Source organism: Geotrypetes seraphini, chromosome 3 (genome assembly GCF_902459505.1).
Source record: "Geotrypetes seraphini chromosome 3, aGeoSer1.1, whole genome shotgun sequence".
NCBI classification, from domain to species: domain Eukaryota; kingdom Metazoa; phylum Chordata; class Amphibia; order Gymnophiona; family Dermophiidae; genus Geotrypetes; species Geotrypetes seraphini.
This window is the reverse complement of record NC_047086.1, coordinates 396,584,401-396,609,353: the sequence shown is the minus strand read 5'-3', so window position 1 is coordinate 396,609,353 and position 24,953 is coordinate 396,584,401. Positions and strand designations below refer to the sequence as shown.

The window sequence follows — 24,953 nt, the reverse complement described above, 5'->3', positions numbered from 1 at the left end:
GGCGACCTGCACACGCGGAGGCAAAGCCAGGTGCTCCCAGATGGAGACCCTGATTATCCATATCCCTCAATGTGATTTGCAAGGAGGTGTGCATCTAACTTACGCTTGAAACCCAGAATGGTAGTCTCCGTCACCACCTCCTCTGGGAGAGCATTCCAAGCGTCCACCACTCGCTGTGTGAAACAGAACTTCCTGACGTTTGTCCTGAGCCTGCTGCCCCTCAGCTTCAGTCCATGACCTCTTGTCCGTTTCACTTTTGACAATGTGAACAACGATGTTTCTTGCTCAATTTTATCAAATCCATTCAGTATTTTATAAGTCTCAATCATATCTCCTCGCAGTCTCCTCCTCCCGAGGGTGAACAGTCCCAGTCCTTCGAGTCGTTCTTTGTAGCTCAAATTTTCCATACCTTTTACTAGCTTCGTGGCTCGCCTCTGCACCCTTTCCAGCAGGGTTATTTCCTTTTTTAGGTATGGAGACCAGTGTTGGACACAGTACTCCAAGTGTGGTCTGACCATTGCTCTGTAAAGCGGCATTATGACATCCGCCGATCTACTCGAGATCCCCTTCTTTATCACGCCCAATGATTATACAATAAAACCTAGCGACATTTATTTGCCCAGTAACCTTACCCTCTTCATATTAATAACATTTTCTCACCCTTCCTCCCACCCCAAGTGTAACTACTCCAGAGTCAAATTAGAACAGAAATATCCCCCCCCCCACCCTATTTTGGATGTGTATGAAAGTAAACAAAACCTGACTTATAATCAGAGACCTGCTATAGAGAAGTAACATATGATGCCAACAGAACCCCAAACCAATTTAAAAAGAATACTGTGCCCCAGACTTTCTGCATTCATTTTCTCATATCCATAGCTGGAGCACAGATTAGCCCACCAGAAAGGGAAATTCAGACGATCAAAGTTTTGGTGGCGGGACTAAATCGTGCGAGACAACGGCGCGCCGACAACTGAGCGCAAGGTTGACATCGTGCTGAAGAAAAGCACTATTTTAAAGGACTCCGACGGGGGGTTGCGGGGGGAACCCCCCCCCTTTACTTAACAGACATTGCGCTGGCATTGTGGGGGGTTTGGGGGGGTGGAACCCCCCACATTATACTTAAAACTGAACTTTTTCCCTAAAAAACAGGCAAAAAGTTTGGTTTCAAGTATAATGAGGGGGGTTACAACCCCCCAAACCCCCCACAACGCCAGCGCGATGTCTGTTAAGTAAAATAGGGGGGTTTCCTACCAACACCCCCCATCGGAACCCTTTAAAATAGTGCTTTTCTTCGGCGCACCGTCAACCTTGCGCTCAGTTGTCGGCGCGCCGTTGTCTCGCACGATTTTGTCTATGAACCATAGTTTTTCCAGTTTTGGGTTATCATCCGTATGGCTATCCCAGTCATTATAAGGAAAAGACGGCATTTATATCTATGTAAGGGGGGTTTAACGTGTAATAATGTTCCGCATATGACCACCTCATACGTAAGTGGAATTGAGGAATCTAATATAATGTTAATTTTCCCCCATATTGAGGTTCCATAATTCTTATTTCCTATTTTCCCTATTGTGAGTTACCTTTTCTGTACTCTTTACTCATATTTTGTAGTTCTCCCAGTTTTTCCCATTGTTTTATGGTGGTCAAGTATTGTCCCGTGGTAGGGCTGGTCTCGGTTAGGGCGCTGGTCCTTGACCTAAGGGCCACCGCGGGAGCGGACTACTGGGCGCGATGGACCACTGGTCTGACCCAGCAGCGGCAATTCTTATGTTCTTATCTACCTGTTTGTCTCCCCCTTTCGGAATATGAATTGTAAAATGGGTGTCAGGTCAAAAGCGCGCACAGACAATTGAGCGCAGCGCGGAGGTGCGCGCCGCAGAAAATTACTGTTTTTAGGGCTCCGACGGGGGTGTGTGTTTGGGGGGAACCCCCCTACTTTATTTAATAGAGATTGCGCCGCGTTGTGGGGGTGTTGTGGGGAGTTTGGGGGGTTATAACCCCCCACATTTTACTGAAAACTTCACTTTTTCCCTGTTTTTAGGGAAAAAGTTAAGTTTACAGTAAAATGTGGAGGGTTACAACCCCCCAAACCCCCCACAACGCCGACACGAACTCTGTTAAGTAAACTGGGGGGGGGGCTCCCCAACAAAACCCCCCGTCGGAGCCCCTAAAAACTGTGTTCTTCGGCGCGCGCCTCCGTCATGCGCTCAGTTGTCGGCGCGCGCCTTTGTCTTTCGCGGGGTTGTCTATGAACCGTAAAATGCTTAGAAGCCTTGATTTGCGTTTCATCAAAAACAACGGCGCGCCGACAACTGAGCGCAAGGTTGACGGCGCGCCGAAGAAAAGCACTATTTTAAAGGGTTCCGACGGGGGGTGTGGGTGGGGAACCCACCCTATTTTACTTAACAGACATCGCGCTGGCGTTGTGGGGGGTTTGGGGGGTTGTAACCCCCCTCATTATACTTGAAACCAAACTTTTTGCCTGTTTTTTAGGGAAAAAGTTCAGTTTTAAGTATAATGTGGGGGGTTCCACCCCCCCCAAACCCCCCCACAACGCCAGCGCAATGTCTGTTAAGTAAAGTGGGGGTTCCCCCCCACACCCCCCGTCGGAGCCCTTTAAAATAGTGCTTTTCTTCGGCGCGCCGTCACCCTTGCGCTCAGTTGTCGGCGCGCCGTTGTCTCGCGCGATTTAGTCCCGTCACCCTAGGCCTGGGTTCCATGAGCCCTTGTGTGCCGTTATCGGCATTTCCCTCCTTTTCAGTGCTCCTGCCACAGCATTCGATAGCCGTGTGTGCTCTCTCTGCAGCGCCCTGGATAACCTACCGGACCAGAAGCCGGTTTAGAGGATAGAACCTTCGTCTACCCCAAGAAATTTATAATCCGCTGCTTATTTCACTGCCTCCATCTTGCCATGTTCTGCCTCCTGCCATTCTTCTCTACTCTTTTTCAAAAGTTTGTAAAGGTAGGGATTAAAATACTGTGGAGGTTGTGGTGTCTTATGATGGACCGATAACAGGTTTTCAGTTTCCCCTGTGTCCCTCCGAAGTCCTTTTACGTAGAGTTTCCACAATAGAAAATCTGAAGGGACTTCCAGTGCTCTGAAAGCCAGTGCGAAATCTCTTCTTTTGATTGACTCATTACATCATATTCTCATTTCCCAGCAATCTATACAGTGGGAGAGGCAGCGAAATTCAGGAAAGGATGTAATACTTTTAAAACCAATAGGAGGAAATATTTTTTTTCACTCAGAGCATAGTTAAGCTCTGGAACACATTATCGGAGGAAGTTGTAACAGCAGTTAATGTAGCTGGTGTTAAAAATAAGTTTTGGACAAATTCCTGGAGGAAGAGTCCATAAACTGCTTGTCCTGGATCAGTGGCATGGAATGAAACATAGAAACATAGAAACATAGAAAATGACAGCAGAAAAGGGCCATAGCCCATCAAGTCTGCCCACTCCAACAACCCTCCCCTAATCTACACTCTATTACCTGTCCCCAAGCTGCCCTCCTCTATGCTACCCTCGTAGGGATCCGACGTGGGCATCCCATTTATTCTTAAAATCTTGTATGCTGCTGGCTACGATCACCTGCTCCGGGAGCTCATTCCAATGGTCCACCACTCTTTCAGTGAAGAAGTACTTCCTGGTATCCCTATGAAATTTACCCCCCCCCCCCCCTGATTTTCAACGGATGTCCCCTTGTGGACGAGGGTCCTTTTAGAAGGAAAACGTCGTCTTCCACCTCTATGCGACCAGTGATGTACTTAAATGTCTCTATCATGCTACTATTTGGGTTTTTGCCATGTACTGTACTTGTGACTTGGATTGGCCTCCATGAAGATGAGTTACTGGGCTAGATGGACCATTGGTTTGACCCAGTAAGGCTATTCTTAGGTTATTTTTAAAATTTCTATACCGTGTAGAGAAGCGGTGTACAACTCCGGTCCTCGAGGGCTGGAATCCAGTCAGGTTTTTCAGGATTTCCTCAATGAATATGCATTGAAAGCAGTGCAAATAGATCTCATGCTTATTCATTGGGGAAATCCTGAAAACCCAACTGGATGCCGGCCCTTGAGGACCGGAGTTGCTCACCCCTGGTCTATAACCTAAATGGTTTAGAAAATCTTACATACATAAGTTTTAAGACAATATAAAAAAAACAAATAAACATAAATAATCAGATCCTCAAAAATTCAGCAATCAGAAGAAATCAATGTCTAAAAAAAAGGCTTTTACAATTGTGTTTTGAGTAGTTTCCTAAATGCAACTCTATTACCACATTTCCGCATATGCCCCACAAGTGAGTTCCACAATTTTACCCCTGCACAAGTGTATAGGACAGTCAAGCCATTGTGACATCACTGATGAGGTTGGCTCTTCAGCATTGGTGGAATGAGGCATTATGACATCACAATCTCAGCTCTGGAATGTTGCTACTCTCTGGGGTTCTGCCAGGTACTTGGGACCTGGGTTAGCCACTGTTTGAAACGGGATACTGAGCTTGACGGACTTTCGCTCTGTCCCAGTGCGCCAATTCTGATGTTCTTATGTGAGCCAAGTATAGGACAATCAAGCCATTGTGACATCACTGATGAGGTTGACTCTCAGGCATTGGTAGAATGAGACATTATGACATCACAATCTCAGCTCTGGAATGTTGCTGCTCGTTGGGTTTCTGTGAAGATGGGATACTAGGCTAGATGGACCATTAAGCCCAGTAAGGCTCTTCTTATGTTCTCATATACAGTGCCATAGTATCTAAATCCATAGAAATAAAGTCATTCTGGAGTCCTTGCGGCTGCATTTTAAGCCCTTAAAATAGCTGTAGAGCTTCAGTGCCTGGTGGTTTTGATAAACATTGTTAGGTGTTCGTTGCCCAATATATTATGTTTTATAGCATGTTGACTGTGAATGAAAGGGTATCCATCTGTCACTACTTGATGTTTCAATGCCATTTTTAACAGCATCGGAGATGTGCATTAAGGGCCTGATTCTCGTAAATGCGGATCTCAATGGCAGGCGAGGTAGGTGCCCTACTGCTGTCTGGTAGTCAATCGGGATGCATGTTTAAAAAAAAACCCCAAACCTTTCTGAGGTAGGACGCTCATATTGTAGGCCTCTGGAATGCCATGGTTGGGCATGGGCGTGGCTATGCCTGGAAGTGACCTCGGGCGGGCTTAAGTGTCGCTATGGAGATGCAAGACAGATGATTTAATTGTAGGCCTGCAAAATTCTGGCCTACGTTTTGGGCATCTGACTGGGACTGTAGACGCAATTCCCTTTTTGGGATAGCAACGCATGATTGATACACAATCGGCAACCGCTTCTTAGGCTGATGTTGGCGTCCAAAAGAGAATGAGGCCCTACGTTTGTGTAATATGCGTCTTCTTGTTCAGGATTACAGATCAAGGTGACCCACACAGTAGAGACAATTTACCTTATAGTGCCTTGCCAGCTGTTGCATCCAAAGGTGATAAAAGGCTGTGCTTATTTCAGATATTCAGTTAGTCTTGCACAGCTATACGGTGGCTGCCTTGTGCGTTCTTTCTGCAGTGCTCTTTCCCTTTGATTTGCCACCTTCCTTGTAATATGGGCTGGCGCCGTGCCAGCTGCTAAGTACTGACTACCCTTTGCTGTTGACCTTATCCATCCTGTTATTCAACGGCAGCTGTTTCAAACAGGCCCTGGATTCTTAGCGTAGATTGCTTTCGCGTCGGACATGCACATTCTCCTGCGGAGTAACACGAGGCGATGGCAGAGGTTCACGAAACAGCTGGCTTGGCTTCCTGACTTTCAGCAGATGTTCTTGTGGGCATTGGCATTCTCTTCTCTCTTCTCTGCATATACTGTAGTTTGAAGGGAAGCATTTGGTCTGACATCAGAGCTAAGGTGACCGGGTTCAGGTGATTAGTAGGGTGGGATTCCAGGAGGTCAGTTTCTATTGGCTTCCCATTCTGGATCCTACAGATTAAGAAAGCTGGAAAACCTCTGTAAAAGGGTCGACATTTTGGTTGTTTAGAGTCTCTAAGTCAGAACTGGTATTTTTATACTTCCAAGCATTCCGATCACGGACTCAAAATCTTTTTGATTCAACCCAGAACCTTTTTGAACATAATTCATTTTCTCTATTGCAGCTAGAGTAGACGACCTGCACCTTCTTTTTAGTTTTAGATCTAAGGGGAGATGCTTTCTGGTTGCCCAGTTTGGCGTTTCAATATATGTTTATCCCCTGTGACAAAGAAACCTCAGGTCCTTCGCAAGTCCTTGAGAGCCACCATCCTACACAAGTAAACCTAGGAACTGTCCAATTGCATTTCCTGAAAAGGGCTGTTGGTGTCCTGCCCAGCTCTTTTCTAGCGTCGCTGGTTTTAAGCCCAGTATCCTGTCTTCTCGGAGGCCAATCCAAGTCACAAGTACCTGGCAAAAACCCAAATAACTGATCCAGGGCAAGCAGTGGCTTCTCCCATGTCTTTCACAACAGCAGTTTTTGGACTTTTCCTCCAGGAACTTGGCCAAATCTTTTTTTTAAACTAGCTACATTATCCGCTCTTACCACATCCTTTAGCGACACATTCCAGAGCTTAACTATTCTCTGAGTGAAAAAATATTTATTTCTGTTGGTTTTAAAAAGTATTTCTCTGTAACTTCATTGAGTGTCCCTCTAGTTTTTGTAAATCTTGATGCAGTAAAAAAATCAATCCACTACACCACTCAGGATTTTGTAGACTTCGATCATATCTCCCCTCAGCAGTTCCATCCCTTTATCATCTTGGTTGCTCTTCTTTGAACCTTTTCTAGTGCCGCTATATCTTTTTTGAGATAAGCAGACCAGAACTGAACGCAAAAGGTGAGGTCACACCACAGAGAATCCCCAGATGGCAAGAGGATTGAGTAAAGGTATAGAATATTTCCACTGAAAACACAACTTAAATAGTTTTCACACGGGGGAGGGGGCAGATAATCTGTACAGAGCAAAAGGTACAACTTAGCCTCCTTCTTAGGCAGACTGGATGGGCCGTGCTGGTCTTTATCTGTCACTATTTACTGTGTTACCTTGTTATTTTTTTCTGACTGAAAACACAGTTCGGCCTAACCTATTCCGTTTAAAATGAAAGCTCTGCATTCCCCAGGATTAGACATAGAAACATAGAAGATGACGGCAGATAAGGGCCATTGCCCATCAGGTCTGCCCACTCTACTGACCCACCCCCAAGTCTACTATCCTAGGGATCCCACTCCTGGTGACAGGTTCCCTTGGCTTAACCCTCTAAGGGATCCCACATGGGCATCCCATTTGCTCTTAAATTCTTGCACGCTGTTTGCCTCGATCACCTGCACCGGGAGCTCGTTCCAAGGATCGCTAAGTTAATCGTTCCTTACTGCTCTTTCAGAAAACTCAGATTATTCCCTCCCTACGTCACCTTTTCTATGATGCCAACAGAAAAAAAGATTTTCTCAGTTACAGCTCAAACGCTTTGGAATTCACTACCACTGTCCCTGCAGGAAGAGGCCCTCATCGACAAATTTAAAATCAGTCATAATCAGTCCAGATATTCTCCTTCCAGTCTGGAAGAGCCACGACAGAATAAATTACACAGTTTGGTGGGCAAATGTGTGTACAACATATAAATATGAGAGAATGAATGCAGAAGGGTTGGGGTTTAGTAGTTCATTTAATAAAGTGTGGAGCCCATTGACTACGTTTGTTACTTCACAATAAAGGGTCATATATCTCTCCTTTTCTTAGATTTCCTTACACATCCAGCGTGGGTGGGTGGGGGAAGGGAAATGTATTTTGAGGATTAAAATTACTTAATTATAGTATTGTAATCATATCATATGTCTTATTGTATTAATAATTGGGAGGAGGGTGGGAGAAAATGATTGTTTTAGGTATTATTTGTGTAGATAATAGTGCGTTTTATGCAGTATTTTATGTCCAATTAATTGTATTGCACTGTCAAAGTTTGAAAATCAATAAAGATTAAAAAAAAAAATAATAATAATAAAGTTCAAGGATTTGGTTTTATGTCAATTTCTCAGCACCCACATTTTGCTATTTTTTTGATTCTATAGAACAGGGGTAGGGAACTCCGGTCCTCGAGAGCCGTATTCCAGTCGGGTTTTCTGGATTTCCCCAATGAATATGCATTGAAAGCAGTGCATGTAAATAGATCTCATGCATATTCATTGAGGAGATCCTGAAAACCTGACTGGAATATGGCTCTCGAGGACCGGAGTTCCCTACCCCTGCTATAGCGTTATTTTGGGCCCCTGAGGAAGGCGTGTTCATCGACAACACACACTGTGTTGGGTCTTCCTCATTTGATTTTATGCATATGTGGATTTTACAATTGATCGAATAAAAGCCTGCATCAAAACCAACTCTGAATATGCAGAATCTGCCATCTAAGAATGTGGGTTAGATTTAACATTACTGCAGTGGTTCCCAACCCTGTCCTGGAGGAACACCAGGCCAATTGGGTTTTCAGGCTAGCCCTAATGAATATGCATGAAGCAAATTTGCATGCCTATCACTTCCATCATATGCAAATCTCTCTCATGCATATTCATTAGGGCAGTGGTTCCCAACTCTGTCCTGGAGGAACACCAGGCCAATTGGGTTTTCAGGCTAGCCCTAATGAATATGCATGAAGCAAATTTGCATGCCTATCACTTCCATCATATGCAAATCTCTCTCATGCATATTCATTAGGGCTAGCCTGAAAACCTGATTGGCCTGGTGTTCCTCCAGGACAGGGTTGGGAATCACTGCTCTAATCCAGGGATCTCAAAGTCCCTCCTTCAGGGCCGAATCCAGTCGGGTTTTCAGGATTTCCCCAATGAATATGCATTGAAAGCAGTGCATGCACATAGATCTCATGCATATTCATTGGGGAAATCCTGAAAACCCGACTGGATTCCGGCCCTCGAGGACCGGAGTTGCCCATCCCTGACATAGACACTCTAATCCAGTGGTTCCCAACCCTGTCCTGGAGGAACACCAGGCCAATTGGGTTTTCAGTCTAGCCCTAATGAATATGCATGAAGCAAATTTGCATGCCTATCACTTCCATCATATGCAAATCTCTCTCATGCATATTCATTAGGGCTAGCCTGAAAACCCGATTGGCCTAGTGTTCCTCCAGGACAGGGTTGGGAATCACTGCGTTACTGTATAGGGAACGCCGGTCCTCGAGAGCCGTATTCCAGTCGGGTTTTCAGGATTTCCCCAATGAATATGCATGAGATCTATTTGCATGCGCTGCTGTCAATGCCTATTCATTGGTGAAATCCAGAAAACCTGACTGGAATACGGCTCTCGAGGACCGGAGTGCCCTACCCCTGGTATAGACTGAAAAACAATACATATAATTAAGCTACAAATAAAAAATAAAAACATTTGTATTCAAAGATGCCTCTGATGTTACCTTTTTCTAAGGTGAGCTAGGGCTTTAACACGTGGAATAGCGTGCTCTGCATTGCCCCGCGCGCTAGACCTTAACGCCAGCATTGAGCTGGCGTTAGTTCTAGAAGCATAGCGCGTGGTAATTTCCTGCGTGCGCTAAAAACGCTAGCGCACCTTAGTAAAAGGCGCCCTATGTGTAACTCTCCAACCAAAGAACGACAATGAAGGAAGAGCGAATCCCTCCTGTTGTATTGACCTTTTTATCTCACTATCCTATTGCAAATTAGGGTCCTTTTTCTAAGGCGCGCTAACCGATTTAGCGTGTGCTGAATGCTAATGCACTCATAGAATATAATGGGCACGTCAGCATTTATTGCACGCTAATCTTTAGTGCGCCATCGTAGAAGGACCCTATATTTCTCCCCCACTTTGCAAATGTGTCTATGTTTTTGTCATTGTTCATGCCTTTGTCTTGTCACCCTGATGATTTTACGATTTTAAACTCTTCATTTCGTTCACCGCCTAGACAATTTTTTAAGCAGTTTATCAAATGTTTAATAAACTTGAGAACTTGAGATTTAACGTGTGGTTAATCTTGAAAATCAGTTCTTTAGTTTATTGAGACTTACATTCTAGAATGGCGGTCGATGGGTTACGAGTAGATATGAGCTGAGAAAATCAGAAGTATAGACTGACCTTCTTAAGGCATATCCCCCAAGAAATATATGATCATTTCTAATTGAAAGAATGGTCTGGATAAAGATTGGCTGACTCTGGGTCTTGACAGTCCCTCTCTCATGGTTCCTTTTATTTGAGATAACATCTATGAAAAAGAAATATCCAAAAGGTTTACATTAAAATCCGGGATATCAAGTTTCAAGTTTCAAGTTTATTAAAATTTGATGGTTCGCCTATTAAAACTAAGCGAATTACATAATAAAAGCATTATAGTATAGAATAAAACAAGTTATTTTACATTAACAATTTTCAAGGTGCTACGACAAATTGACAATACAGACGAACTATGAAACATAAGGAAAGAACATTAGAGGACAATAGTTACAAATTGTGGTTTCCTCAAGGGAAGAAAGGGGGATGATGTGGGGAGGAACAAACGAGTAGGTTGGGGAGATATAAAGAGATATAAAGTCACGACACACCTAGATTACAATTCAATGTGATATAATAATATAAACATCAGTAGTAAAGACAGCAGAGATAAGGACAATTAACATATTTTAAATTAAACAAAATTAAGATACTGAAAGAAGGCAGGGAATGATGATGAAACCAGTGCTAAAACCAACTGCAGACATAACAAAGTTCTTTACCTTTAATTCTGCATATTTCATCTCTTTGCTGGCATAGTGATATCTGTCAACCCGGAGGTCACCCGCGAGTGTCACTAGTTGCCTGTAAGACCGGATCCCAATTAAATACTAGTTTCTCAGTTTTACATTTGGCAATGTTCTGGGGTGAGGTTCTAGAATCAGAAAATAATAGTAAATATTGAAGAACTAAGGCCAGGACTGGGCAGACTTGCACGGTCTGTGTCTGTATATGGCCGTTTGGTAGAGGATGGGTTGGGGAGGGCTTCAATGGCTGGGAGGGTGTAGATGGGCTGGCGTGAGCTTTGACGGAGACTTCAGTCGTTGGAACCTAAGAACGGGACCGGGCAGAGCTTTGGATTCTTGCCGAGAAATAGCTAAGAAAACAACAACAACAATGTTTTAGAATGGATCAGGTTGGGCAGACTGGATGGGCCATTCGAGGCTTTATCTGCCGTCATCCACGATGTTACTATGTGAAGATCACCAAGGGTGTTTTTCTGGGAGCTTGAAAGAGATTTTGGGGTTACAGAATTCAAGTGCATTGTGTTCTTCCTTGAGTTTCAAGTTTCAAATTTTATTAAAATTTGATTTGATCGCTTATCAAGTTTTCATGTAAAATTTGATACATCGCCTATCGTAATACTATGCGATTATATAAAATGTTATAAAATCAGGGGATACATGTTAACAAAATTACATGAAGATGAAGACAAAACAGACTGACATGGTATACGAGGTGAACTAAAGTAAAATAAAGAAGAGAATACAAAAAAGGATAGAACATTAGGAGGGGAAGGGTTTCGTTCAGGCTGCCTTATCGATACAGGAAAAAGAAGAGAGTCTAAGAAGGAAGAAGGATAGCGTCAATGTTCAAAGGCATCTCTATACAAGAAACTTTGGAGTACTCTTTTCAATTTGTCTAAGTTTACTTCCCCCCTAATATAAAGGGGCAAGGAGTTCCAGATGAGGGGAGCAGTAACAGGGAATCAGGTTGTACGACGAGTGCCAAATGAGTGGGCACGAATAGCAGGTTTTGGGCAGATTCTGATTGGAGTGTGGGGAATGAGCAGTTCGTCAATGGAATCTGGTTCTCTGGCTTTAAGGGTTTTAAACGTAAGTAGGGCAATCTTAAAGTAATTCTATGAGGGATGGGGGGGGCCAATGGGCATTTTTAAGTAGAGGGGAGACGTGGTCGTATTTTTTTTTTGAATTTGCGATGATTTTGATAGCAGTATTTTGGATTAGCTGAAGTCGTCTGATTTCTTTTTGAAATATTCTTTTGTAAAGAGAGTTACATTAGTCGAGTTTTGAAATTATAAGTGAATGAATTAAGATATTGAGAGAAGACGGATTTAGAAAGTTGGCTAATGATCTAATTATTCGTAGTTTGTGAAAATAGTTTTTGACTACAACTCCTATTTGTTGATGGTAATTTAACTTATTGTCAATGATTACTCCCAGGATTTTAGTGGAGGAAACCTCATTGATTGGGCTGTTATCGATATGAATGATCGAAGGTAGGTGAATACCTTCCTTCCACGGAAACAGAACACAATTAGTTTTAGATGTGCTGAGAGAAAACATATTATCTCTCCGCCAAATTTGGATGTTGGACAATTTTAAGTTGATGTCCTGAATTTCTTTCATGTTGGTAGGGTCGATCGGATGATAAGCTGAATATCATCTGCGTAGGCAAAAGATGTAAAACCTGTCGATTGGCAGAGCGTCAACAGTGGTGACAGATAGACATTGAATAGTAAAGGTGAAAGTAATGACCCTTGGGGAATGCCAAAATGATTATAGGTACATACTGATATAAATTATTGATATAAAATGTCAATCACACAATATAAAATATAATCACACAGAAACACAGACTGACTGGTATAAGAAGAAAGGATGGGAAGAAATACAATCTTTTATAGAAAAAAGGAACATTTAAGATAAAAAACAATAAGGAGGGGATTAGATGCTTCGAAATAAAATATATGTTGGGGAAGTTATAGGGCTCCTTTTACAAAGCTGCGTTAGGGCCTCAAGGGAGGGAGGGTTCTTGAGTGGGCAGACTTGTTGGGCCGTCGCCCTTTTCTTCGTCATGCTCTATGTTTCTATGTTTCTAATAGCGCACGCTAAAACGCCACATGCCCTAGCCGCTACTGCCTCCTCTTGAGCAGGAGGTAGTTTTTCGGGTAGCGTGCGCTAAAGCACGCTAATCTGGTGCTTGCGCTAAAAACGCTAGCGCACCTTTGTAAAAGGAGCCCATAAAGTATAAGCATCCTTGAATAGATAGCATTTCAGGTTGCTTTTGAAGCAGTCTGGGTTCTTTTCTTCTCTTAAGTGTTGGCTTGAGGCTCTGCCAGGGCCTCTTAGACATGAAGAGAGGAATGTTATAACCAGGCGCTTAGTTTAAGGAGGCAGAAATGTGCCTAATTCAAGCTTATTTTATAAAGAAAAGTAAGTGCCTACGTTTCATATAAAATATTAGCTTACAAGGCTGGAGACGCCTTGATTTAAGGTGTGATCACTTGCGCCAGCTCTACACTAATCTGGTGGAAATGTCCATGTCCAGATGGTAGCAAGAGGGGGTGTAAATTATTGTTTATACAAGGGATCTTCAAAAGATTCTGCACTTTTATTTTTTAAACACTATTAAATATCTCAAAAGCAACGTACATCACTTCTCCACATAGTCACCCTGTTTTGTGATACATTTGTCCCCGTGTCCTACTAACTTCTTTTAATGCCATCAGAAAAGAATGTTTTGGTTGAGCACATAGTCACCGATGTACTGCCGCTTTCACAGGAAAATCCAGAGCGCTCTGCGTCAGCAACATTCGTACAGCCATTTTCAAACATTTCTAGCCACTCATAGATGTCTCTACGAGAGAGAACTTTGTCCCCATATTGAACACACATGCCGCGATGAATTTCTGCTCCCAGGACACCTGCCCACAAAAAAACGTACAACAGATCTTTATTTCTCTTTGGTGCAAATCGTAAGTTTATCAACCATCTTCACCACAGTGTAATAGCTCTCCCACTACCTGCAAGGTGAGCTGGCTTGCCTGACCTACTAGTCACATGATAGTCTATGACACGCCCTCTTATCACGTCTCCCTCCCCAACCTTTTCCTGTGAAAATATGAGTATAAAAACTTTTTGAAGATCCCTTGTATGTTACACACGTACACGTAAACTACGCCCATGTGCAGAAGTCAAATCTAATCTAATCTAATCTAATTTCCATTTTATATATCGGATCATTCCAGGAAGGACTCAAGCCGGTTAACAAAGTTTAAAAGAATATAATATAAAACAATAATGAAGGTAATAGAAAAATTTTCAATACATTAGATCAGCCCTCAGTTAAGAATCTCTGAAAGAGATAAGTTTTCAGATTTTTCCTAAAAAGTGATAGAGATAATGACGTTCTGATAATTGAGGGAAGATCGTTCCAAACTTTTACCAAGGAATAGGCTAAGGAATGTGAGAATTTACCTAGGTTTTAATCCCTTTAACAGAAGGGAAAAGCAATTTAAATTTATGTGTATTCCTGGTAGTGTGAAACCGAAGAGAGTTAAATGATAGAGGTGATAAAGGTGAAAAAATTCCATGTAAAATTTAAAGAATTACATTAAATTGAATTCGCCAGTAAACAGGAAGCCAATGAAGTAACCTCAACAATGGAGAGGCATGATCACATTTATGCTTCCCAAAAATTAATTTGGCCGCAGCGTTCTGAATGAGTTGTAGCCTTTTCAGATTTGCATAATCCAGAGGTGCCAAAATAATCGCTTGAACCAAAGCCGCAAAATGATTTTGATGAAAAAAACCTCGAATTCTCCTCAACATCCGTAAACTAAAATAGCACTTTTTAGATAAATTATTAAGTTGATTATTTAAAGATAAAGAAGAATCTAAAATAAAACCAAGGATTCTGGTTGAAAATTCAAATGTTAAGGAGTCTCCTGATTGCAATGCTATAACCTGAGGTAGATTGTGTAGTAAGGGACCAAACCATAGCATATCTCCAGTCAAATGTGAAAGCAATGGATCAATTTCCAGTTGGTATTTTGTAAAGGGTTGTGTATGTTCGTAATGCTCACTTATGTGTGGAAATGACCAGCCTTGAGATGGACAGAAACATAGTGTGTCGGTAAATGGCTTTTGCCGCCTATGTTAATCTGTTGACCTCTTTCTTTTGCTCTGCAGACCATGATCAGTAGATAGCAAGCTCGGATGACGACCATGGCGCCCCGGAAAAGGACTCGTCATGCTTTGGGATTTCTGTGCTGCTTTGGGGGGAGCGAACCCCCTGAAATCAACCTCAAGGACAACAATCCTCTTCAGTTCCTGGAGTTCTCTGTTCCCATTCCGCCGGCAGAGGAGCTCAACGCTAGATTCTCCGAGCTTGTGGTGAGTCCTTCACTGCTCTTCATACAAACATTTTAAATTATTATTATTATTGTATTAATGGAAAGTTTGTTGTTATTTTGTATTGTTGTAACATTTTTTTTTAGTTTTATTTTTTGTGATAAAGTTCCCATTCTTCACGTATATAACGTAACAAATAACTTCTATACCGCATAACCTTAAAAGTTCTATGCGGTTAACAAAGTTAAGAGACCATATCATCATTAAGAAAAATCATTATTCAGGAAACAGATATGTCTTCAATTGTTTTCTAAAATGATAGTAGGACTCTGAACTCGGTAAAAGAGACTTCAAGCCTTTATTCCAGACTGCCGCCTGAAAAGAGAGATGATGTTGATGAAACTTCTTGTAATGGTAACCTTTTACTGAAGGAAAATTTAAAAGACCGTGAGATTTTCGCATACGTAGCTTGGAGATAATCCAAATAGGACTTTATAACAGAGGCAACCAAACTTAAATTTAACATGGGCCTCGACTAGCAACCAATGAAGTTCCCGAAAATAAGGGGACACGTGAACAAACTTCTTCAATCCGAAGATTAGACGGACCGCGGCATTTTGTACTATTCGCAGTCTTGACAGATTCTTTTGTGTGCCCGCCAAATACACTATGTTGCAATAATCCAGTTGGCTCAGTACCAAAGATTGAACCAGCATTTTAAATGAAGCAACATCAAAGTATGATTTTATGCTATGCATCTCTCCCTCTCCCACCCCGGACATAATCTCCTTTTCAGGACAGATCCAGGGGTCCGGACAGCTTTTCAAAACCCAGCACTTTGTCTGGGTTTTGAAAAGCCTCCTCAAATTGTGTCGGGCAGGGAGGAAAATCCGCCCATGCGTGGGTTTCCTCCCTGCTCGACAAAAAGCAGGCAGCGGGGAGCGGGCTTGGGGCAGGGCAAGGGTGGGACTGGGCGGGATTATGGCATTATAGGGAGGGGATGGATGGAATTGGGCGGGCCTGGGGGCAGGTCTAGAGGGGTCCGGATTTTTCGATTGGAAACCCTGACAACCCTACTTGTTCAGGTCCTGGCTGATAGTCCATAAGTTCCTGCAGACAACATGTAAAAAATTAGTCCTGGTTATACAGTGCCAGAGCCCAGACATGGCCCGGAACTGAATACGCAGAGCTAATTCTACCTGTGGCGGTCAGCATTTAAAAAATATTTACCCCACTGTGACTGTATGAGTTGACCGCTTCGGTGAAGCCTTTCCTGAATTGTGCGTCAAGTGCTTTGTGCGCAGGACGCTCATTAACCGCGCGCTTCTACTCCAGGAAGTGTTCTGCGTCAAGTGCTATGTGCACAGGACGCTTATTAACCGCGCGCTTCTACTCCAGGAAGTGTTCTGCGTCAAGTGCTATGTGCGCAGGACGCTCATTAACCGCGCGCTTCTACTCCAGGAAGTGTTCTGCGTCAAGTGCTATGTGCGCAGGACGCTCATTAACCGCGCGCTTTTACTCCAGGAAGTGTTCTGCGTCAAGTGCTATGTGCGCAGGACGCTCATTAACCGCGCGCTTTTACTCCAGGAAGTGTTCTGCGTCAAGTGATATGTGCGCAGGACGCTCATTAACCTGCGCGCTTCCACTCCAGGAAGTGTTCTGCGTCAAGTGCTATGTGCGCAGGATGTTCATTAACCGCGCGCTTCTACTCCAGGAAGTGTTCTGCGTCAAGTGCTATGTGCGCAGGACGCTCATTAACCGCGCGCTTTTACTCCAGGAAGTGTTCTGCGTCAAGTGCTATGTGCGCAGGACGCTCATTAACCGCGTGCTTCTACACCAGGAAGTGTTCTGCATCAAGTGCTATGTGCGCAGGACGCTTATTAACTGCGCGCTTTTACTCCAGGAAGTGTTCTGTGTCAAGTGCTATGTGCGCAGGACGCTCATTAACCGCGCGCTTCTACTCCAGGAAGTGTTCTGCGTCAAGTGCTATGTGCGCAGGACGCTCATTAACCGCGCGCTTCTACTCCAGGAAGTGTTCTGCGTCAAGTGCTATGTGCGCAGGACGCTCATTAACCGCGCGCTTCTACTCCAGGAAGTGTTCTGCATTGGTCCTGAACTTGCAGGAAAGCAGGTTTGCTCCGCTCAATGTGTGGCCACCACAAATTCCACAGTTGGAAGGCCTGGTTTTCATACAGTTTCGATGCAAACTGTGTTTTTATAGTGCTGTGTTTTTCTGCGAGTTCTCCAAGAACTGTTCCCAATTTGGCTCTGGCCTTGGGCATTCATCCGTCTTCCTCATTCGTCGTGCAATGCAGCGCGCTCGGCGCCTAATGGTTTTCGAGATCCAAGCTCTGGTGGCGGGTATTAGGGCTGCTTAGTCGACTCTCTCGCTGTCGCATTTCGATGTGCAGCAAAGTTCACGATGGCAAAAAACACCCCCCCAAAAAACCACCCCTTCAAAAACCAAAGACCTTTGTGAAAAGAAAGTATTTTAACAGGGGATATAACTGGAAAGAAACATGATTTGTACAGTACAACGAGACTGAGGCCTTGACCTGGAGGCTGGATTCCTCCCACAGTTCCAAGGAGAAGAACAGAGGTTTTGCCAGGCCCTTTCTCCTAAAGCAGAACAGGCATCGTTTCTATTGGCTCTTTAATGGGATTAGTCGTGTTTGTTTTTATAAATGAGACAGTGCAGACAGACCAATGCCCTTAGCTCAATAGCTTCCCTCCCCCTCCCCTCCCCCAGCCAACTTCTGAGTAGCATGGATTCTTCAGCGGAGCAGTGAAACACACCGCCCTGCTTTACCGGCATCACTGGACGGCATCTGTTCCAGCTAGTAGGCTCATTCTGCCAAGTGACACAGCCAGCTCCTGGAAACCATTTATCACCACGCTTCGCCAGAGTGCGCACAGTTTAATCGACCCAGGCAAAATCCATTCCTTCCCACCCCTGCTAAATATCCAGTGCTCTAAAACTTCCACAAATCTCAGCTCTGGGTTTTCACTTTATTTCTGCAACAGTACTTATGACAGGTACGACAGAGATGTTGAAATACCTACGTGGCATAAATGCGTACGAGGCGAGTCTCTTTCAACTGAAAGGAAGCTGTGGAATGAGGAGGGGGGGGCACAGAATGAAGGTAAAATGGAACAGACTCAGAAGGGTGACCCGTCAAATGCACGCAGGACATAGGCGAGCCGACAATTCCGCTCCATTTGCGCGTAGGACAAATCCGCGCTCCGCCCTATGCCTTCCTGTTTCTGGTCTGAGGGGGTGGGGGTGGGAAGCCCCCCACTACACTCATGCTCTAATTGCGCTCTTGTTCAGGGTGTGTGGGAGGGGGGAACCCCCCCACTACACTTACAACTCGCTCCAGGAGGGGGGCGGACAAATCCACTTTAACAATTCCACTCCTTTTGTGCGTGCGCGTAGCGCTGTGCGTATGTGACAGAGTGGAATTGTCGGCGTGCCAATGTCCTGCGCACTATTGACGGCGTACCACTCGGAAGTAGCCTCAGAAAATACTTTTCATGAAAAGGGTGGTGAATGTGTGGATCGGCCTCCTGGTGGAGGTAGTAGAGATGAAAAAATGTATCCGAATTCAAGAAAGCTTGGAACAAGTACATGGGATCTCGGGGGAAAAGGAGGGGAATATTGGATGGTATAGAAAGGCAGACTGGAAAGGCCATGTGGTCTTTATCTGCCTTCATTTTTCTCTGTTTCTGTGACTTGTTATCTCCTTTTACTAAGGCGTGCTAATCGATTTAGCGTTGCGCTAAATAAGTGCATAAGAGTTTCCGCTGCTGGGTCAGACCAGTGGTCCATCGTGCCCAGCAGTCCGCTCACGCGGCAGCCCTTGGGTCAAAGAACTTGTCTAACTTTGTCTTGAATCCCTGGAGGGTGTTCTCCTCTATAACAGCCTCCGGAAGAGCGTTCCAGTTTTCCGCCACTCTCTGAGAGAAGAAGAACTTCCTTACGTTTGTACGGACTCTATCCCCTTTTAACTTTAGAGAGTGCCCTCTCATTCGCTCTACCTTGGAGAGGTTGAACAAACCTGTTTTTATCTACTTTGTCTTGAATCCCTAGAGGGTGTTTTCGCCTATAACAGCCTCCGGAAGAGCGTTCCAGTTTTCCGCCACTCTCTGAGAGAAGAAGAACTTCCTTACGTTTGTACGGACTCTATCCCCTTTTAACTTTAGAGAGTGCCCTCTCATTCGCTCTACCTTGGAGAGGTTGAACAAACCTGTTTTTATCTACTTTGTCTTGAATCCCTAGAGGGTGTTTTCGCCTATAACAGCCTCCGGAAGAGCGTTCCAGTTTTCCGCCACTCTCTGAGAGAAGAAGAACTTCCTTACGTTTGTACGGACTCTATCCCCTTTTAACTTTAGAGAGTGCCCTCTCATTCTCTCTACCTTGGAGAGGTTGAACAAACCTGTTTTTATCTACTTTGTCTTGAATCCCTAGAGGGTGTTTTTGCCTATAACAGCCTCCGGAAGAGCGTTCCAGTTTTCCGCCACTCTCTGAGAGAAGAAGAACTTCCTTACGTTTGTACGGACTCTATCCCCTTTTAACTTTAGAGAGTGCCCTCTCGTTCTCTCTACCTTGGAGAGGTTGAACAAACCTGTTTTTATCTACTTTGTCTTGAATCCCTAGAGGGTGTTTTCGCCTATAACAGCCTCCGGAAGAGCGTTCCAGTTTTCCGCCACTCTCTGAGAGAAGAAGAACTTCCTTACGTTTGTCCGGAATCGATCCCCTTTTAACTTTAGAGAGTGCCCTCTCGTTCTCCCTACCTTGGAGAGGGTGAACAACCTGTCCTTATCTACTAAGTCTATTCCCTTCAGTACCTTGAATGTTTTGATCATGTCCCCTTTTCAATCTCCTCTTTTCAAGGGAGAAGAGGCCCAGTTTCTCTCTAATCTCTCACTGTATGGCAACTCCTCCAGCCCCTTAACCATTTTAGTCGCTCTTCTCTGGACCCTTTCGAGTAGTACCGTGTCCTTCTTCAAGTACGGCGACCAGTGCTGGATGTAGTATTCCAGGTGGGGGCATACCATGGCCCGGTAAAGCACCTATTATATTCTATGGGCGCCTTAGCATTTAACGTGCGCTAAATCGGTTAGCGTGCCTTAGTGAAAGGACCCCTATATCAGAAATGGTTTTGCCGTGATTGGCGTCCTGCGTCTCTCTCAAGTTAAAACCTATTCCTAGCGTTCCAGTGCATCAGGACAAAGGGATTGAGGGGTACAGATAGGAGTAGAGGTAGGTATTAGGGATAGGATTAGAGGATTAGAGGCAGTTCCAAATTGAGTCAGGGACACTGTTCAGGCAATCAGGCCTGATGGGCCGCCGCGCGAGCGGACCGCTAGGCAGGATGGACCTCTGGTCTGCCCCGGCGGAGGCAACTTCTTATGTTCTAATAGCAGATTGTTTCCTCAGCGTGTCACTTTTAGCGGTCCTTTGCCATACTTTCTGCGGTTGGTGCAGAACCTCTGACAGTCAATTCGGGCTCTTTCTCCAAGGTTCCAATGCAAGAACGCCCAGCTTCCGTGAGGTGTGCACGTGCGAGTGCTAATGAGCGCAGGAGGCCGAAAGTAGTTCAGGGCACGAGTTAATTCAGGTGGTGCACACGGGCGTACATGGTAATGAGCCCATTAGGTATTTCGCGCCAACGCAATGTGCCAGAAACTTCCAAGGCAGTGTAGGAATGTTAATTGAGAGGATTTATTGCCAGTTTTTCTTCTCCAAATCATCGCTAGCACCTGCAATTTGAAAAGCCGAATGGAAGTAACAGCTGCAGCTTACTAAAAGGGTCCCTATGTTTGTACCTGGGGCAATGGGGGGTCATGTGATTTGCCCAAGATCACAAGGAACAGCAGTGGTATTTCAACTGGGCTTCCCTGGGTGTCAGCATGGGGCTCCAACCATTAGGTGATTCCTTCACGCCACTTTTCTTTCCTTACCTTTCACCTTCACTGTTTTTTTCACCCAAAGGGTCATGGACACCTGGAATGCGCTACCGGAGGAAGTGATCAGGCAGAGTACGGTACAAGGATTCAAACAGGGACTGGACGGATTCCTGAGGGATAAAGGGATCGTGGGATACTGAGAGAGGTGCTGGGATGTAACACAGGTATAGAAAGCTAACCAGGTAATAAGTATAGAAACCCAGCATGTGCAAGACCGGAGGGTTAGGACTACGATGGGAAGATAGGACTTCAATGGGAAACCAAGGTGGCAAGGTGACCTGTCTGGTGATTCAGACAGGTCGTGACCTGTTTGGGCCGCCGCGGGAGCAGACTGCTGGGCAGGATGGACCTATGGTCTGACCCGGCGGAGGCACTGCTTATGTTCTTATGTTCTTATGACTTGCCATCATCAGGAGCGTCACAACTGACTCCCCCGCAGCTGACATGGTATGCTCACGCCGGAGAAGTTAAAAAGATACGGGAAAAGGGAAGGTGGGTGGGGGAGGTGCATGCGTGGCAGGGGGGGGGGCGGGGGAAAGGTGCCGCTCGCCCGTACTACGCCACTGGGTGCAAGTCTTTTAAATAAATAAAATTGCTCCTATCAGAGCATCTTTTGCGCAAGAGACCGTTGCTATCTCGCTGCTTTCAGAGAGTTTGATCCAAAGCTTCCTGGGAGTCCCCTGTACCCCCAGGCCCTGCCCCATTCTGCCCTGGCGTTTCCTTCCACTCCTGGCAGGCAACAGGCAATCTGCAAATCGCTGGCAGCCAAGCCAGATGAAGGACGCTGGCACCTGTCCATCAGTCCGTCCAGTCTTCTTTCACACCACCTTCCTGGTTCCCTCTCCTCTTGCTCTGCTTCACCTAGCATGCATGCTGACTCGTCACAGAAGGCTACATGCGGTGGTCTCACAAAGAGGGTGCCAAACCGGTTCGATGCCTGCTGCCAGTACCACACACAGCCTTCCCGGAACACATGTTTCCTTGTATAATAATTTTTTATTGCCCGAATAAAGAGACTGCAAAAGAATGGTGCTACCCTCCACTCAGCTGACCCACAGTAAAAAAAAAAAAAAAAGAAGAAGAATAGGCCCAAGGAACAGATGTGGCTGTAAAAAGAATGAAGAAAAAAAAAAAATACAACAAAAAACCCTTCAAAAGAAAAAGACAGGTATTCAGTTTCACAAACTCAGTAAGAGGACCTTGGCATCTTGTTTGCAGGCTTTGCTGGGTTCACGTGAGGAGAGGCCGGTTTCTGTGTTTGCTGGTCTCTGGGAACTCTGCTCTCTGGCGTTTTGTAATGACCGAAATCAAAGCCAGTTGGACTCCGAAGAACAGGGGAATGTGCCGCTGAGTGATTGAGAGACCCAGGGGAGTTGCTCTGGAAGAGACAGTTTGGAGCACAACCTGCAGAGACCACACAGCTCCACTAGGGGGTGGAGGTGGGTGGGGAGGTGAGAAGAGAGCCCATAGCACCTAGAATGATACTGCCAGTACTAAAAGGTATCAGTGTGTAAGTCCGCATACATTTTGGTCCTGATTCACAATGACAAACGTTCGAAAGGTTCATCTGGCAAGATTTTGCTTCAGTTGGACAGGACTGATATTCAGTGATGGTCAGCCGATGTCACAAGTGTAACTCTGACTGGACACACCGAAATCCTAAAGCTTAGCAGACTTGAGAACGGATGGGGGACCCGTGCAGAAATGGGCTTCATATCCGAACGAATGTATCTAGAAGTGAGTTTTTGATGAGGGTCCTCTAAAGTTTTTCCTCCTGTTCTGTGCTTCCGGGAAATGGCGTCATGCACAGGACCCGGAATTTAGGAATAGTCTATGACGAATCTTATGCTGTCATATACCTGGATAATAGCCAAAAAAACACCCTCAAAAACACAGGTCTACATATCAAATTATATCCAAAAAGGAGAAAAGACCTCAGTGTCCAATAGGGGCTCTAACAAGCTACCCACATAGACAAGCTGGTTTCAAACATAATTTGAGACCAGCAGACACATCCTTGGTCAAAAACTCCCAAATACGAGAGATATAGTAATGTAATGTAATGTAATTTATTTCTTATATACCGCTACATCCGTTAGATTCTAAGCGGTTTGAAGAAAATATACATTAAGATTATAAATGAGAAGTAAGAAGGTACTTAAAAAATTCCCTTACTGTCCCGAAGGCTCACAATCTAACTAAAGTACCTGGAAATTAATAAAGAAGAGAAAATAAAGATGGTTGAAAAAAGAAAAATTCTATGTGAACTTATAGGATGGAAATTAAACTGACAGTGAAGAACTGTATGAAAAATACATATGGAATGCAGTTAGAGAGGGTAGGTTACAATCTATTGATGGTATTTGTTTAATTGGAAGGTGTTAAGGTGGGTAATTTGGGGGAAGGTTATCTGAAGGTAGGTGAATCTTCTGGAGGTAAAAGAGGAGGGGTTAAGATATTTGGATGAATTTTTGAAAAGCAGGGTTTTGATTTCTTTTCTGAATGTTTTGAAGTTGTCTGATATTGTCATAATATAGTCATATAGTGTATAAAGCTCTTTCAAAAACACACTCTCTTTCAAATTCAATTTTTTCAATAAAAGTCACTTATCTGAACGTTGCTGTTTGAATGTAGTCCTGGGGTTAGAAAGCAGGAAAAACTGCTCCGTGGAGAGTAAGCTGAAAATTATTCAAGCATGATCATAATACACTTCCACACAATCCAACAGGGCTCCCTGTTTCGCTATCACGCTTCTTCAGGGATTTGCTGTAAAAAAAACAAAACAAACTGGTTGCAAAGAACTTCAAAAGTTATAAAACGAACAAAAAATCAAACTGTAGCTTAACCCACAGCGATCATTCACCCGCTTCCACTCGTGTCATAAAATGGCCCCTCAGCGTTCCAACTGATATGCAACTCCGCTCGTCATCACGCACACGCAATTATGTTTGAAATCATATGTGGGTAGCTTGTTAGAGCCCCTATTGGACACTGAGGTCTTTTCTCCTTTTTGGATATAATTTGATATGTAGACCTGTGTTTTTGAGGGTGTTTTTTTGGCTATTGACTTTTTTGGACATCTTTTTCTTGTTTATTTGGATTTTTGTGACATACCTGGATAAACCAGAACACCATATACGGCGCTGATAACACCAGAATAGGGCTGATTTACCAAAGAAGCTCCCTAATTTGTAATTTTCCTGGAAATGTCCAGTTATCTTCTTTTGTAATCCGCCTAAAACTGCAAGGTACTGGCGGAATAGAAGTCACTAATGCAATGTAATGTAATACTGATAACACAGAAAAAAGGGGAAAGGGATTGGGACATGTGTACTGTCTTTTTGTAGTTATACAACCACACTCAAAGCGGTTTGCATACAGGCACTTGAAGCATTTTCCGTGTCTGTCCTGGTGGGCTCACAATCTTTTGAATGCGCCACACTCTCCTCCAATATCAGAAGTGAAGCCATTGTGACATCACTGATGAAGTTGGCTCTTAGGCATTGGTGGAATGAGGCATTATGACATCACAAACAAACAAAAATTGACCCTTGATACTCCACAGAATCAAAGAGCAGCCAAAAACAAAAACGCTGTGGAGAAGATGTCCAAGGTGCAGGCTTTATTGAAGATACAGTCATAAAATCCACTTAATAAAATGTCTAAGACCCATAAGATGGGAACTATGGACCCAACATGGTCCGTTTTTCGACGACCCTATCTTCTTCAGGGGTCCCTAATAGCACTAGAGCACTACTCTATCGCGCAGAGCTCTTGAGCAGGATTGTTCTCAGCCTTTGATCCATGTTCTTTGACTTAGGAATCTTAGGGACCCCTGAGGAAGACAGGGTCGTCGAAACACGGAC

The 24,953-nt window shown here is 44.3% G+C and overlaps 1 protein-coding gene across 2 annotated transcripts in view; it reads left to right on the top strand.

Annotated features, from left to right (window-relative positions):
* DAAM2 (dishevelled associated activator of morphogenesis 2) overlaps positions 1-24,953 on the top strand; it is a 460,184-nt gene that overhangs the window by 89,265 nt on the left and 345,966 nt on the right. For both annotated transcript variants that reach the window (XM_033939628.1, XM_033939627.1), the window contains exon 2: positions 14,956-15,159. In XM_033939628.1, the coding sequence (XP_033795519.1) occupies positions 14,983-15,159 (177 nt within the window). In that variant the 5' untranslated portion in view covers positions 14,956-14,982. The remainder of the gene's footprint in view (positions 1-14,955; positions 15,160-24,953) is intronic.